Source organism: Vicugna pacos, chromosome 17 (assembly GCF_048564905.1).
Source record: "Vicugna pacos chromosome 17, VicPac4, whole genome shotgun sequence".
Taxonomy (NCBI): domain Eukaryota; kingdom Metazoa; phylum Chordata; class Mammalia; order Artiodactyla; family Camelidae; genus Vicugna; species Vicugna pacos.
The window spans coordinates 49,730,812-49,746,525 of NC_133003.1; the positions used below are offsets into that span (position 1 = coordinate 49,730,812).

Below are 15,714 nucleotides of genomic sequence, written 5' to 3' on the forward strand. Positions count from 1 at the left end.
GATGGGGTGGGGTGGCCATGAACCTGCCAGCACTGCTCTCTGTTTGGGCAGGAGACAGACCCTCTCTTGGTTGCTTGGTCCTGTGTTCCTTATCCCTCCTGGCTGTGAAAGCACACTGAAAACTGCAGCCCTGGCCCAGGGAGAGCTGTGTCGGGGCCGCACGGTCAGGCCATGTGTCACATGGGGGCCAAGCAGTCTCTGTTCTGGGGAAGAAACCTGCTTCTGACTGGATACAGACCCCACACATGTGCTCTGTGTATGTGTCCTTGGTGTGCACATGTGTGTGGTGGTGGAGGGGATGAGCTTTGCTCCCCAGAGCTGCCTTAATGCCCCATGGAGGCTGAAGGAGTGTCTGTGGAGGGAGAAGATGTGTGCGCATGTGCGGAGGAACCCCCACCTCAGGGCTGACCACCTGGCCTGGAGAATGGGGGCCCACCATGGACGGAAGCTGCCATCCTGGCCTCAAGGGACCAGTCTCTAGCCTTGCCTGACCCTTCTGGTGGCTGCCTGGAGCCCTGATCCAGATACCACCCCCAGCAACTCTGACAGGAGCTCCTCACTCACTTCGGCCCTCAGGGTCACCCCCTCCCCTCCTGAGGGGCACCCCCCCAACCCTGGAAGCCCACAGTGAGTGTGACCTGAGTCTGATCCCTCTCCAGGTGGAAGGGGAGGCAGAACATTCCTGAGGGGGCTGCTCTTTCTTCAGCAGCCCTGCAGAGTGTGTGCGGGGAACGTGGGTGCACGGGAGGCTGGTGAGATGGTGAGAGCAGGTCCGGATGCCCCCTTGCTCATCTCCATCACCACCCACCCCACCAGGGGCGAGCCCAGCCCCAGGAGCCTCCTGTACCTGGGTCTGGATCCGATTCAGGCCTCGGAACCACAGGATCTGGCCCCGCCGCAGCTCCCGCTCGGCGTGGTCTATCTCCTCCACGTCCTCGTTGAGCTCCTCCTCTGGGATCTCCTCCTTCTGCGTGAGCCTCCCTGCCTCCTTGAGGAACTTAAGCCTGCTGGTTGGGATGGTGGCGATGACCTGCGGGGGGCCCAGCCGTCAGGGGATGGGGGCTGGCCCTCAGTGGGCTGCTGCCTCCCCACTTCCTTATCCCCTTACCTAGTTACATTCAACTCACCCCTTAACTCATCTCACCCAATCCTCAACTCAGTCTTTAAATTTCTTTTTAATCTGCTTTTCACTTCACTCACTCATCCAGAGTCAAGAGGATATCCTGGGAAACCTTGGGAGCTGGACACATGTGACTTTGAATACCCGGCACCTTACTGGTTGTGTGACCTTGGGCAAGTCATTTAACCTCTCTGAACTCTGGTTTTCCCACGTGGGAAGCCGGGGGCAGCTCTCAGAGTTTGAGGATTAAGTAAGATGGTGTGTCTAAGTTGCTGGCGCTCGCAGCCTAGGCTTCAGGTCTCCAGCTCATTCTTCCTGAGGTCATTGGGTCCCGGGGTGCCCAACCCTGGGTAACAGGGGCCCAGGGCTTGAGTGCCCTGGGGGCAGTCAATCCTGGGACTCCTGGCATGGCTGCTCTCCCAGAAGGGAAGGCATTGTGGAAGGGGACGTGCCTTCCTTCTTACTCTTCGTCCAAAAGGGCTTGTCCATGGGGCTGGGGCCTGAGAGGCCTGAGGTGGTAGAGGTCAGAGGCCCCTTACATTTCCTGTCAGGACAGACAGGGGCTGCCTGGACACCTGGCTTGGGGTTTTACGGTGGGCATTGCCCACTGGCATCGTCGTGAGGTGTCAGGAGTCTGCTCACCCAGATGCCGAGGGCTCCCTGAGGAGCGGGCCCCAGTGGGACAAAGACGGTCAGGCCCCAACGATGCCGAGGCAACGGTGTTGCTGAGTCCAGTCTAGTCCAGCTTCCTAAGAAGCTCCAAAGTTTAAAGAAGATCCTTTTGAGTAAAATTAAACTTTCTTCACCTTCTAGTTAATTTCTGCCACTGGGATTTCCCACTCTAGCCTGGGAACAGCTTGAAGGCAAAACCAGTATCCTAGGCCTGCTGGGCCCCCACTGCCTGGATCCAGCTCTGAGCACCATGTCCTGGTCAGGCACCTTTGCGCTGCAAGCTGTGAGTTCCATGATGGTGTGTACGCACGTGTGCAGGTGTGCGTGCCTGGAGCTTGGGCCCAAGTAGGGAAGGGAATTGGGGGGGAGAATGTTCCAGGGTCAGAGCTGGAAGGGCCCCTTGAGAGGCTCCAGCCTGGGGACCCTCCAAGCCAGGGAGAGTCACAGATGGCTGCAGACACAGCACTGTGATGGGGAAGGGCTCGCCAACTTACATTCCCTCCGGCCCTCTGAAGGAACAGGAATCTCTGCTTGGTGTCACACCACCTACTATACCTTTTATAACAAGCTGGCTTCAGGCTCTGCGCCTTGGCTGGTCACAACGTCTAGTTAGAGTTTAATAATGTCATTCTTGTTACTTTTTGTTTGTTTGTTAGCTTCTGTTTATGCAAGCGATAGTTATTTTCCAATCATGTCAGTAATATAAATTGCCTTTTGAAATAAATTTCAGTTAAAAAAAACAGATATGACTAAAAGAAAATATCAAGTAAACAATGGGATCAGCAGTGCATAGACGTGAGCAAAAATCACAGTATTTATACCCAAATGATCCGCATCTGAGACCTGGGCCGACTTCCATTGCTCTGATCCCGAGATGGGGGACCTTGTCTGGGGCCAGACAGCTAATCTATGGCGGAGCCAGGACCCATTCCTGGGGTTCCTGGACTCTTGTCCATAGCTGCTTCCCTTCCTCTGCTGAAAGGCACCTCCTGCAACCCACCCAGCACTTACCTGGCCCCAGACAAGCTCTCCTAGCCCGATGAATATGCACCACATCCACTGGTCCAGCTGCAGCGGAGAGCAGCTGAACGGCTTCCCTCCAAACTGCACGATCACTATCTGGAGGTCAAAGGGCACAGAGAGAGAGACACAGAGAAACAGGCCATCAGGGGCCAGCTCGGAGGGTCTGGGCTCTCAGGGTGCTGCTGGAGCTGCTCTGGCTGCCCAATGCCCACCGCCGCCCCACCCTGGCCAGGTTAGGGTGGGGGCCTGGCTACCTGGATGGCGAAGGTGCCCAGCACGATGGTGCAGAAGATGGGGTTCCGGAAGATGCCGTCGAAGACGTTGCGCTCGCCGTGGATCTTGCGGGCGTTGATCTCGTTGAAGAGCTGCATCATGACGAACGTGTTGAAGATGATGGTGTAGTGCTCGGAGGGTGGCGAGTGCAGGGGCGCGTTCCTCCCACTGTCGATCTGGAACATCTTCTCACCTGCCAAGCGAGAGGGCGGGAGCAGGCTGAGGGCCGGGGTTGGGGACGCCCAGCCCTGCATGGGGGCTTCTGAGCCGCCGGGTGGGTCACCCAGACGCAGGAGATGCTCTCTGGACTCTGGGGGGCAGGTGGGCCTGCGCTGTTGGGTGTAAGTGAAGGGGTGACAAACCTTTTCTCCTCTAGGGGAGAAAGGCCTTGGGTGAACTTTCTTCCACTTTTTCTGTGGCAATCTGATAAAGCTGGAATGCCAGCTGGTTACCAGGCTACATGGATTATAAAAAGCAACCCCTGGTTGGCAGACTCGTCTGGACCTGGAGGATTGCGTGTGAACTCAGAATACACGGTGGGAGGCCATGGCGTTGGGTTCCCCTGAAGGCGCTGCTGCTTGTAACTGCGCATGTCCTTACTGGGACCTCTGGAAGCCTGTGGGGCTCTTACAAGAGATACCAGTTCCTATGTGGAGGTTGGGGCTTCCAGGCAGGCTGGCTCTAGACCCGCTCAGGTGGCCTCATTCTCTTACACAGGAGCTGTCACGTGGTGGTGGGGACGGAGCCCTTGGGTTGCTGTGTGGACATCTGCCAATGGCAGGCCTGATAGCTGCGTGAGCTGGTGCCATGAGGGCTGGTGGTCTCACACTTTTCTGAGTGTGAGACGTCTAGCTGAATCCAGGAGCACCAGGAGTAAGCGCTTGAGTAGGGAAGCCGGCAAGGAAACCAGGAGCCCACCCTCCCCCCTGCTCCCCGCCTGACAGCTTTCTCTGCGAGGCTCTCCTACTTTTGTATTCCCGTAGCATCCTCTAAGGCTTTTCATGATCGCCTTTAAGACTGTCCTGCCAACACAAAGGAAGAGGACTGCCCTTTGAGGAACGGGATCACACCCCACCCCCATCTGTGCTCTGGACTTTGAGGGCAAATGCTTCAGGGAGGCTCATGTGGAGGGAGCCTGCCCAGGCTGGAGGCTCCAAGTGGGCCCCAACTTGCTGTGTGACATGGGCCAGACCCTGCCCACCTCTGGTCTCTCCGTGTGCTGGGGGTAGACTTTGCCTGGACCATTTCTGAAGCACCGTGGAAGCCAGGCCAGTCTTAATCCCAGCCAGACCTGGCTCTTGGTCCAGGTGCCTTCCCAGATGGGCTGCATGCCCTCAGGCAAGTCACCTTCCTTCTCTGTGTTGGGGTCCCTCACTGTCACGGGGGTTGGTGGCACAGGTGCCTACCTCATGGAGTGGCTGGAAGACCTAAACGAGGCAGCCTAAATAAAAGTGTTGTGGAAACAGCTGGCAGGTGGGCAGGCACATAGCTCTGTCCCAAGGAAGCCTTGGTGAGACTCCGTCTACCAGGCAAGAGTCAGAGAAGGGGCCGTCACTCCCCTAGAACCTCAGGCTCCTGTAGGGCTGGCGTGAGGCCCCGCCTTGCATAGTGTGTGCAGTGTCCGGAGCTGTATCAGCGAAAAAAGCCCTGACTTTGGGCCTGGCTCTGCCCAAGATTTGCTGTGTGATCTTGAGCAACTAACTTCACCTCTCTGGGCTTCCATTCCCTCATTAGCAAACAGGCCGATGGCTATGAATCCCAAGAGCGGGGTCTGGGCCATCGTGGGGGACTCACCAACGAAGAGCAGGGTGAAGATGAGGGTGAGTTGGTAGACAGCGTGGCCCAGGATGTTCTTCATCATGGTCCGCGAGATGAGGGGCTTGTTGCGGCCGTACGGCTTCCTCAGCAGCAGGGTCTCGGTGGGCGGCTCGGTGGCCAGTGCCAGCGAGGCGAACGTGTCCATGATGAGGTTCACCCAGAGCATCTGCACGGCCTTCAGAGGGGAGTCCTGGGGACAGCAGGTGGAGAGGGCTGTCACTGGGGAGGCTGGCCCACTGGCTGCTCCGAAGTGCCTGGCGTGGGGCTCATCCTTGGGGTGCCCAGCTTCCTGCTGGAGCCCTGGGGCCGGCTCTGTCTGTGGGTCTCCCTCGGCTGGCTGGCCCCCTGGGTTCCTGAGCAGGCACGGAGCAGGTTTGCTAGGCCTCTCCTGGAGAACAGCTCACATCTGCCCACTTCAGCCCTGTCTTCTTGAGCCCCAGGCCTGATGGGCCCCAGTCCCCTGCTCGATCCCCATCCCTATAAATTTAGCCCCCTCCCCACCATCTTCCCTCCTCCCCTCCAGCCCCTGTGGCTGCGTTTCTTCTCTAGGCTAAGGTCAAGACACCCCCCACCCAAATGTCTCCAGCACAGACCCCTTTTCCTCTGCTTCCCCCTGCCTCTTTCCCCTCAATCATCAATGGCTCAGATCTCTCTTATCCCACAAACAATGCCTGGGCCCCTGTCCCTTTTTTAAAATACCACTCCATTTCTCTTTATCTCTTATCTTTACTTTAAGCAATTACCGTGTGTATCTGCGACTCAAAAAATAATGTATTTTCCTGGTTGAAAATTTGGGCATGTAAGGAACAGAAGAAGCTAAAACTCACCAAGGATCTCACTACTTATGGTCTCCCACCATCCACATGCTGGTGTGGATCCTTCCACACCTCTCTCTGGCTGAGACTGGGATCACATATTCATACTGTTCCATGCACCATTGTATCATGTGGTCTGTACTGCCTGAAGCTGCTGAATCCATGTGTCCCCCTTCTTCCTTGAACCCCCAAATTCTGTGTCCTTGCTAGCCAGAGTCTGGCCTCTCCATGCCTCCAAAATGCCCTTCTCCAAGGTTATCAGAACCTTCCTTGTCACAAATCAAGGATCCTTTTCCAGTCTCATATCACTGACCTCACCATAGTGTCTGGCTACTGCCTCCCCCTGCACCCCTGACCCTTCTCCTGGTCATCCTCCTCTCTAAACATTCCTTCTCCAGCTGCCTCAGGGTTCCTCTTCCCCTGCCTTTTCAATCTGTGCTCCTCGCGACCCCTTCCTCAGCCTTGCCCTCCTCTCTACATCTGTGCCCCCAGCTGCAGGTGCCCACTTCTGCCCCACATCACCCTCCCTCCAGTCCAGACCTCTCCCTGTGGCTTTAGCCTCGTTCCCCAGTGGAACACCTCCTCCACGAAGCCCACAGACCCTATACACCCAACAGCCTGGACTGAGCTATTCCTTGTTCCTCTATCCTCTCAGTGTGGCTCCTGAGGCCACTTGGCTTACACCTTATACACTCACCCAACTCCTAGCTGTTTATCACAGTCCCTCCTCCAGGCCATCCCTCCCACCTCTGCCTGGCTCAGTCACACTCCCTGTTCCCTCAGTGTCTTCCTACCCATTGGTCTCTGATTACATGCCCTGTGGGGTCAGGGCCCCTAGCTCCCCACCAAGGCCTTCACAGCCCTGCTACCAACTCAGTCCTAGACCTCAGGCAAGATAATCCTCTCTGATCCCCTGTCTCCCCATCTGGCATCATCTGGTCTCCAAGAAGCCTGGTGTGAGGCTGTGATCGGAGTGTCTCACCAAGCCACCACTAGATGGAGCCTCTTGGCCACCGACAAGGAGAGAAGGCCCCCTGAGCAGAAGGGATGGCCCCTCCCCCAGGACTCTCAGGGCTGGGGTGCTGGGCCCTCCCACGTGCCTCCCCAGGGGCTCAGAACACAGCAGATGGGAGCAGCATTCCCAGGGCCACACAGCTCTTCAGGGCAGGGCTGCCTCCGGGCCTCTGGGGGCTCCTGTGGGCAGGAGCTTGTCTGCCCACATGGTTGCTGGGAGGGGCCAGGCTGGTCAGCCCTGGGGAGACGCAGGAGGCGATGGCAGGTGCCTGGCTGGCCCATGTGCTGAGCTGAGCCTCAGTGTCTGCCTCTGTGAAATGGGGATCATCACAGTTCCTGCCTCATGAGGTGGGCGAGGCGACACTGAGGGAGGCTGCCGATGCGGGGGACTGCCGGTCTGCTCCGCAGGGCTCAGGACATGGGGCTGCTAGAGGCCCAGATGTGGAGGCTGGACACACTCCTGCCTCTCCCTGTGACGGAGTCCCGACTCCCTCCTGCTGCCTCCGCCCCTCCTTGGGAACCCAGGCAGAGGGGCCTTTCCCCACACGCTCCACGCCAGAGTGAGGCTCCCAGGGCCCTGCCAGCTCCTTGACCCCAGCTGGCCTCCTGTCCTGCCCCTTCCTCTCTCTGGCCCTTTATGTGGCCAGGGACCCTGCCTTCCCTCTAGGATCACCTCTCCTGCCTCCCGAATCACCTCTCCTAACCTGTGCCTGGGTTGGGCAGATGTGGAGGTGAGGCCTGACATCAACTGCTAGGTGATCTTAGGCAAAACCCACCAACTCTCTGAGCCTCCTTTCCTGTACTCAGTGGGGCTGGCACCTGCCCTGAGCTCTGTGATGCCAGTCCTGGCCCTCCACGTGGAGGTACGGCAAAATAGAATGCCCTACATGGGTGTCCGCCCACCCCAGGCTTCAGCCTGCTCTGCCCCACCCCACCTAGGAGGACCCACCTGCGTGATGCAGGCGCCCGTGAAGGCCACGATCACAGCCACCACGTTGACTGTCAGCTGGAACTGTAGGAACTTGGAGATGCTGTCATAGACGTTGCGGCCCCACATCACCGCCTTGACGATGCTGCTGAAGTTGTCGTCCGTCAAGATGATGTCGGAGGCCTCCTTGGCCACGTCTGTGCCTGCGATGCCCTGTGGGGATGGGGACAGGAGCCTGGGTGGGGCGACCGGAAAGGCGAGCAGCTCTAGCGACACTGTCCTCACCCTTACACAACCCCCCGCATACGCACACACCCACCACCAGCACCGCCAGACCTTACGGGACACGCGCATGTGCACACACACGCACACTACACCCCTGCTCCTCACAGAACCAGCCCTCAGGCCAACCCTCCGCCTTCAGGAAGCCTCTCTCTGGCCCCTCCACTCCGTCCCTCTCCCTCCCTCAGACCCATCACTGTAGGAAGCCCCCTCTACCCTTCCAGGAAAACCCAGGGGCCAGGCTGAGCCTCAAGGGCCCTGGGCACATCAGGTGGACAGAGGGAGGGCTGGGTGTGCACTGGGGGGCTGTGCCACTGGCTTGAAGCTGTGTGGCCCATGTCCCCTAAACCCCCTGCCTGCGAGCTCCTGCCAGATGCTGCCCCAGGCCCCCAGAGAGCTCCTACCATGGCGAAGCCCACGTCAGCCTTCTTGAGCGCAGGCCCATCGTTGGTGCCGTCTCCCGTCACGGCCACCACCTGCCGCTGCTCTGTGTGTGTGCTGTCGATGATGCCTGTGGGCGGGGCAGGCGCGTGCTCAGGGCCCTGGGACTCTCAGTGGTGCAGGGGCAGCCCCAGTCAGCCCCGCTCCTCTGGAGGGCCCCAGGCGGAGCACAGCCACCTCTCTGACCCCTGCCCAGCCCCAGGCTTGCCCACAGCTCCCAGCACCTGCAGGGGATGTGGGGGCCCAGAGCTAGCTAACTTCAGCCCTCCGTGCTCTGGGCCTGTCACCTCTCCAGCATCCTCTCTGTCTCTGTAGCCTGTGGCCACACCAGCAGCCACCCTGGCCAGACTCCCCTCCCCTCTGCCTGTACTCCAGGAGCGCCAGGGTTTGGCCGGGGACCTACCATCGGCTCCCCCAGCACCTTCTCCCGGGGAGGGCCAGTCGCACCCAGACTTTCATCCTCAATAAAATCTTTAGCAAAAAATAGAATGAACAGATGACACGTGGCCCCTGTCACTGAACTGGGGCAGTGGAAGAGGGCAGGTGAAAGAAGTTGTCACTGGGTGCGTCTGGAGTTGTGGGGCCCCAAGCAGAGGTGTCCATGGCAGGACAGAGGTTTGATTGTCAACCCTGACACACCCCTGTCCTGTTCCTCATATCAGGTGCATCATTTGGCCCGCGGATGCCGGCTCCGAAATTCCACTGGGATCCTTTCACTCCTCTTGGCCTCGATCCCTGCCACACTAGCATCTCCACGCCCGTCTCACTAACCCCGGGCTCCCCCTCCAATCTGCACAGCACCTCCCGGAGCTTTCTCTCCTCTTGAGTCTGAACCCACCCCAGGACCAGCTGAGAGTCGTGCTTTTGCTGCCCCCACCTCCCCGGCCCCAGGATGATGCCACATTCTTAGCCCCGCCCACGTAGTCCTCCGTGGTCAGGCCCTGCCCACTCTCTGGACTCTTCTCTTGCCCCTCAGTCTGTGCTTCTGCCATGGGAACCGCTCCTGGTCCCACGGGGCTGGCCGCTTGCCCCTGTCTGTGCAGAAGCTGTTCCCTGGGCAAGCTGTCCTGTCACCCACCTAGAGTCCCAGCTTGGAGGCCACTTTCCCTGGGAAGCCTTGGTGACACCCTGAGGACCCTTGCCCACCCTAATCACATCTCTAGCTCCCACATACGTGTCCTAACCTTGGCACACAGCAGCAGCCTCTGGGATGAGGGAATGAGTTCCCTGATTTGGGGCGCTGTACCCCCAACACCCCTCTCCCTCCTGCAGCTCTCAGCTGTCAAAATTCCAGCCCCTCCAAGGCCCAGCTCCAGGGCTTGTGCTCTGGCAGGCTTCCAGCTGCTCCAGGTAGCTGCTCCAATGCCTCGCAATACCCAGTCTCTGTCCACTTGGCATTTGAGGACAGGAAAGTTGACTCCTGGGGCTGGGGACCTGCCCAAGGTCACAAGGCAGGTCGGTGGCAGAGCCAGGACTTGAACCCAGGCCTGTATGACTCTAAAAGTGCCCAGCATCGGGTCAGCTAGGTGGGCTCAGCAAGGGGTGTGCCCTCTCTCTGAAGGGAGTCAGGGAAGAAGGATGCTGGCTTTTGGCCTCATTTCTCAGGCTGCTGTTCCCAGGACAGCCTGTCCCTGGAGTCTTGGCTACACCTATTGTTGGCAGCCACAGAGATCAGGCAGACAAAGGGTCTCAAATTCACAAGTCCTGGGGCCAGACTGAGAACATAAGTAAAAGAAGGTGGCTGAGTGTCAGACAATAGTGGTGAAGATGGCATCAAATGGGAGTAGGCAGGATCTGTATGCAGTCATTCAAACTGAACGTTGAAAAAAGACATACCACCCAAATAAACATGTCTGCGGGCGCCGTTCAGCCCTCAGGCCAGGAGTTCTGGCCCCTGGATAGGCAATCCCATTGCTTCCTATGGGAGGTGGGGCCCTGGGAGAAGGTTCATCACCTCCTCCCTCATCTCACTTTTACGAGGCCTCCCAGGGCTGCAAAGAAGATGAGACAAGGGCATCCCTTGGTGTAGGGAGCCCCAGGCAGGAGCCCCTTCTGTCCTGGAAAGAAGCTGAAGGCACCAGGACAGGAAGGCCCGGGAGGTCTGATGCCCGGGCCTCAGAGCTGAGCGTGCCCGTTCAGGTCTTACCTTTGACCAGGGTATGCTTGTCCGTGGGGGAGGAGCGAGCCAGCACCCGCAGCTTTGGCCAGATCTTGTCGATTCGCTCCTGCTCAATCTGGAGAGGGATGGGGGAGGGGCGGGTCGGTGGGGTCGGGGAGAGAAACTGAGGCCCAGAGAAGGGAGAGGACTTGCCTAGAGTCACTGGGCTCTTAGTGGCACACGGGCTGGTGTCTGCACCATCATGCATGCCCGTGCCTCCCAGCCCCCTTCTAAGCCCAGCCCAATGCGGACCCTTTGCACTGGGCCACGTACCTCCCCTTTCTCATTGCGGATTCTCCGGTTGAACTCTTTGCCCTCGAGGCAGAGGAAGTCCTCCCCAGGATGGATGATGCCACATTTGATGGCAATGGCCCGGGCTGTGTTGATATTGTCACCGGTGACCATGCGGACCGTGATGCCTGCTCGCTGGCACTTGCGGATGGCTTCCGGGACCTGGGCAGGAGGGCAGGAGCCATGGAGTAGGCATCACCTTGGGCAGGCCCTCCCTGCCCTCATGGATTCCCGAGTGAGCCCTGCTCACAGGCCGTGCCACTGTAAGGGGCCTTGCTGACCAGGAGATACTCATGGCACACAAACCATCTCCTCCCTTCCTGTGCTCATGGCAGGCATTTTTAATCAATTACAGCAACTTCTGATTAAACCCTGATGTGGTCTCACAGTCCCAGGCAGCCACTACCATCAGTCATGGCAGTTCATCCTAAGACAAAACCATTGGCTATCCTGACCTAGGTAAGGACTTTGAGAAAGACCCCAATAAATACCCTCTCAGATATGGTCCCAGACAGGAGTACAGAACACTCCACTACTGCACAGGATCTGGTCCCTGCTTTCTCCACATGCACATTTCCTGCAATAATGATAAATATGTTCGTGTATTTTCAGGTTTTTTTTTTAGGTGGAATTTGAGGGCATTTTATTTAGATAATGTGACACTCACTTAGAATAAATGCAAATGATTAGGCTTCGTGTAAAACATGACATTTCCCTGTGACAGTTCTTACTGCCTACTGCCCTCTCTGTAATGATGGACAGAGGTCTGGGCCAATTAGGCCAGAGCAGACTGAGCCAGTCAGAAGCCAGCCAGCCACTCCCGCCCCGCCCCCCCCCAACAGCCTCGCCTCCACCTATGTGGAGCTGGGGATTTGCCCAGCAGTTAGGATGCAAAAACCAACCTGGAGCTGCTGTGGCCTTTTACACACAGCACAAATCAACTGAACAGGTGATTCTTACCCATGGGCAGTGACAAATAACAAAACAATAAGGCGGTATTTGCTGCAAAACATCCTTCAGTGGGAAAGGACATGTCAAGGGCAGAAAATCCAGTACTAAAAGACCAAAGTACTTTAGAATCTCAGACTTAAGGGGACAGAAGTCCAACCCCCCTCCTCTTGCACATTCTGGTGTCTGGGAGCTCACCTCCACCCTTACTCTGACAAGCCATAGGTGAGAGAGTTAGAAGATGCTATGGGTTGAATTGTGTTCCCCCAGAAAGATACATTGAAATCTTCACTCTCAGTACCTCGGAATGTGCCCTATCTTGGAGACAGGGTCTCTGTAAAGGTAATCAAGATAAGAAGAGGCCATTAGGGTGGGCCTGAATCCATTGTGACTGGTGCCCACATGAAGAGGGGAAATTTGGACAGACACACACACACAGGGAGAACATCACAGGAAGATGAAGGCAGAGATCGCGGTGATGTGTCTACAGGCCAAGGACCACCAAAGATGGCCAGCACACCACCGGAAGCTGGGGGAGAGACCTGGGACAGAGCTGCCCTCACAGCCCTCAGAAGGAACCAGCCCTGCAGACATCCCGATGTTAGCCCTCCAGCTTTCAGAACCGCAGGACAATACAATCCTGCTGTTTGTGGCACTCCGTTACAGCTGCCCTAGCAAATGAATACAAAGAGAACGTTTGTCCAAAGCCTGATTGTGGACAGCTTCTGCCCGCTAGTCCCCCTTCTGCACTCAGGAACTTTAAGAACAAGGACTGACCTTGAAAATATCTCACCTCTGTCCACCCCCTGCCCACAGCAGCTGCAGCTCCTTGAGCCCCAAGCACCACCAGCTCAAGCAGGGGTCGCTGCCCAGTCTCCCCGCCTCTGGGCCTGCCCCTCGTCCATCTTGCTCTTCCTCCATCATGCCCCTCCCCTGACCACCAGCCACCTGCCCAAAGTTCAGCCTGTGTGCTGCTGTCTTTCAGGGCCTCCCCCCTGCCGCCTGCAGAGAAAGTCCTTCCTCCTGAGCACGGCCATCCTGCGGTGGAGTGAGAAACAAGTGCCGGGGAGAGGCAGGGTCCAGGTCAGGGTAGGGAGGCCTCTCAGCTCCCGGAGGTCTCCAGGAGACCAGCTCTGTGGTGGCAGGTAGTGGTCTCCCTGTCGTTGAAGGGCTGGAGTGGGGCCAGCTGACCACGGGCCTCCTCTGGGTGTATTTCCAGGGTCTGGGGAGGAGCTTTCCGGTGCCCACTCAGGGCTTGGGGCCACGTGAGCAAGGCCTCTGCCTCGTGCCACAGCGGCTGCTCACACAACCAAATGTGACCTCTTTTTGCAGAGCCGGAGGGAGCGGGAACGTGGACCGTCCAAGATCCCGTTTACATAATCGGTCGATGTCCTCACAATGGCCGTAACCCGGCTGTGGCCCCTGCTGTCTCCCACCCCAGAGGACAGGAAAGAGCCGCTATTCTTTCGGGAGCACACACCTCATCTGGCTCCTGCCCTGAAAGGAGTAATTTAGGTTATGCGTGTTTCAAAGATGCTTGAGGTCTTGGAGTTGGGACTGTAGGTCATGACCCTGATCTTCTGCTCATTGCCTAGATCTCCTCCCAGGCATCCCTGACAGATGGTCAGAGAGCCTCTGCTTGCATGCCTCTGATGACAGGGTGCTCATCGCCTCTCAGACTGACTGTTCTACGGTAGAACAAGCCTACTGTATCCTTGTACATAATTGTTCTTTTTTTGGATAAGAGAATAGTTACTCTGGGTCAGATCTATTCTCTTGCACAGGGTCTTTGTTAAAGATCTGTACAAAGGGCTCTGAGAGCACAGAGGAGAGCATTGTTACTTTAGAAGGAAGTGCGTGGGGAGGGGAAATCTGTAAGAGCTTCCTGGAGGAGGGGGTGTTTGAGCTGTTTCTGTTTAGCCAACACTGTGCCCATGCTGGGGCTGCCAACATGACCACTACATTGTGGTCCTGGCTACAAAGAACTGTCCCAGGAGGTGCATGGGCAGAGAAGGGGAGGGCGCTGCAGACAGTGCTGCAGGTGATCTGGAGAGCTGAGACCCCGGGAGGATGTGGGGTGGGGGCCAGTGGCCATGGAGCTGGAGAGGGGCTTGAGGTTCAAAGGCATGGGGACCAGAGCCTTGCTCCTTCAAGCCTAGGAGCCCTGGCAAGTTCTGAGCTGGGAATGAGGGGATGGGTATCATGTTTTAGAAAGACTTCTGCTTTTAAGACTGTCTCAGGGAGCTGAAATCTGCCTGCTTGGAATCCCCATCCTCTGGGCTTCCCTGGAACAAGCTGGCTTGGGAAAAAAGGAGGCAGCTAATTTTTATGGCCCCACGCTTTTCTCTGTGCAGTGAGTGGAAGCATCTCTGCCTCGGGGAGAGAGGGCTCAGGGACCAAAAGGCTGGGCTGGGCTGTGCCCCGGGCTCTCATCTAAGCCTTGGTTTCCTCATCTGTAAAATGGGATGATAGTTCCTGCCTCTCATGGAGGGTGGAGAACTGAGTGACAAGGGCAAAGGACACCAAGCTCAGGGCCAGCACATGCTGGTGTTGAAGGTATGAGGGAGACTCCCTTGTCTGCTCTTTCTGCTCCAGGGCCGGTGCAGGGATGCAGGGGAGGGTGCAGATGCAGACGCCTGGGGGTGGGGTGCCGCAGGCATCTGAAGCACGGGGACGAGCAGGTATATGGGTGGTGGGATAGGTGGGTGCCCCCCCCACAACTCCTGGGTCAGGTGTCTTTAGGGTCCTGTGACCTGCCTTGAATGGGGGGGCATTTGAGGCAGACCCGGAAACGCCTGAGGAGTCTCCCCCGGCCACTGGGAGACTCTCCACTACCTTTCTGGGCAGTGCTCTCTAACTGGACGTCCTCGAGCTTCAGTCCTGTCCAGCTTTATGCTCCCGTGAGCCACGCATCTACAAGTCCCCCCACCAGATGCTTCTCTAGGCTGTGGGTCTGGAGGGCGGGGCTGCCGGCCGCTAGGAGCCCTGGCAGGGGTCTGGCCCAGGTAGGTGCTCAGTCAGCTGGGTCATCGTGAAACATCTGCGCACTTAAGTCCGTCAAAGCCTGACCTGGGTGGATGGATTTGGACGGGGACATGCAAACCTTTTACAATTTAGCTCCACGCTCCTTTCCAGCCTTTTCTCTCATAATCCCAAACACGTGGCATCCTTTCCCACCTCCTGGCCTTGCCGGTGCTGTCCCCTCTGCCTGGGATGCCCTCTCCCCTGAATCTCTGTGTGTCACCAATCTTTCCCATCTCGCAAGGGAAGCACTCTCCGCTCAGGAAGCCATCCATGCCTGGTCCCTCCAGCCCAGCAGGACACCTCCTGCAGCTACTCAGCCTCCCTTTGATCGCTTCCCTCATTTATCTGTGGAACAGCTACAAAACTGCGAGCTCTTCTGGGCAGTGAGGATGTGGAGAGGATGAAGCCTCAAGCCCCAGAAGCACTGATCTGGCTGAAATGTGCTTTCCACATGGATAAAATAGCTGTGAAAAAAAACCCACCCTTCTTTCGCTAAAATTATCCTAGATATTTCTCGCTGAGGAAAACCAGCCAGGAAATGGGAGCTTCCTGTTTTCATTAAATAAAGGCTTTTCAACATCTGTTGTTTCTGGTGACAACAGTTGTCGGTGACTCCAAGGGCTCCAAACAGCCCCGGGTAACCCAGCAAATCCCAGGCTGCGAGTCTCCTGCCGGCTCTGTCCTCACTGGCTTCCATCAGCCCCGGAAAACGTACCACAGAAGTGTTTTGGGGGGCCAGGGAGGGGTTGGCAAACCTAGTTTTATCTGTTCTGTCCTTTGTCTTCTCAAGGGAGGAAGTGAGCTTCTCCCCTGCTGAGAGATGGGGAAACTGAGGGAGGCAGGGTTTGCTTTCCCGTGGCAGCTGCAAACGCATCAGACCAGGCTTGTAGGACCCGAGGTGGTCCAG

General features: G+C 57.4%; 1 protein-coding gene and 1 long non-coding RNA gene across 8 annotated transcripts in view; one reads left to right on the plus strand and one right to left on the minus strand.

The window, feature by feature from the left end:
• The window catches only part of ATP2B2 (ATPase plasma membrane Ca2+ transporting 2), a 331,142-nt gene that overhangs the window by 8,242 nt on the left and 307,186 nt on the right, over positions 1-15,714 (minus strand). For all 5 annotated transcript variants that reach the window (XM_072941850.1, XM_072941854.1, XM_072941851.1 and 2 more), the window contains 8 exons: positions 10,818-10,997; positions 10,533-10,620; positions 8,350-8,456; positions 7,685-7,876; positions 4,883-5,096; positions 3,070-3,281; positions 2,804-2,911; positions 848-1,030 (listed from right to left, as the gene is read on the minus strand). In XM_072941850.1, coding sequence (XP_072797951.1) covers positions 848-1,030; positions 2,804-2,911; positions 3,070-3,281; positions 4,883-5,096; positions 7,685-7,876; positions 8,350-8,456; positions 10,533-10,620; positions 10,818-10,997 — 1,284 coding nt within the window. The remainder of the gene's footprint in view (positions 1-847; positions 1,031-2,803; positions 2,912-3,069; positions 3,282-4,882; positions 5,097-7,684; positions 7,877-8,349; positions 8,457-10,532; positions 10,621-10,817; positions 10,998-15,714) is intronic.
• Positions 11,684-15,388, plus strand: LOC140686610 (uncharacterized). Of its 3 annotated transcripts, XR_012060450.1 has the most exons (5): positions 11,684-11,784; positions 12,769-12,928; positions 13,116-13,492; positions 14,256-14,339; positions 14,631-14,776. It is a non-coding gene; the product is annotated as an uncharacterized lncRNA (long non-coding RNA). The 3 variants fall into 3 exon arrangements; XR_012060451.1 differs by lacking the exons at positions 12,769-12,928; positions 14,631-14,776 and adding an exon at positions 15,049-15,388; XR_012060449.1 differs by lacking the exon at positions 12,769-12,928.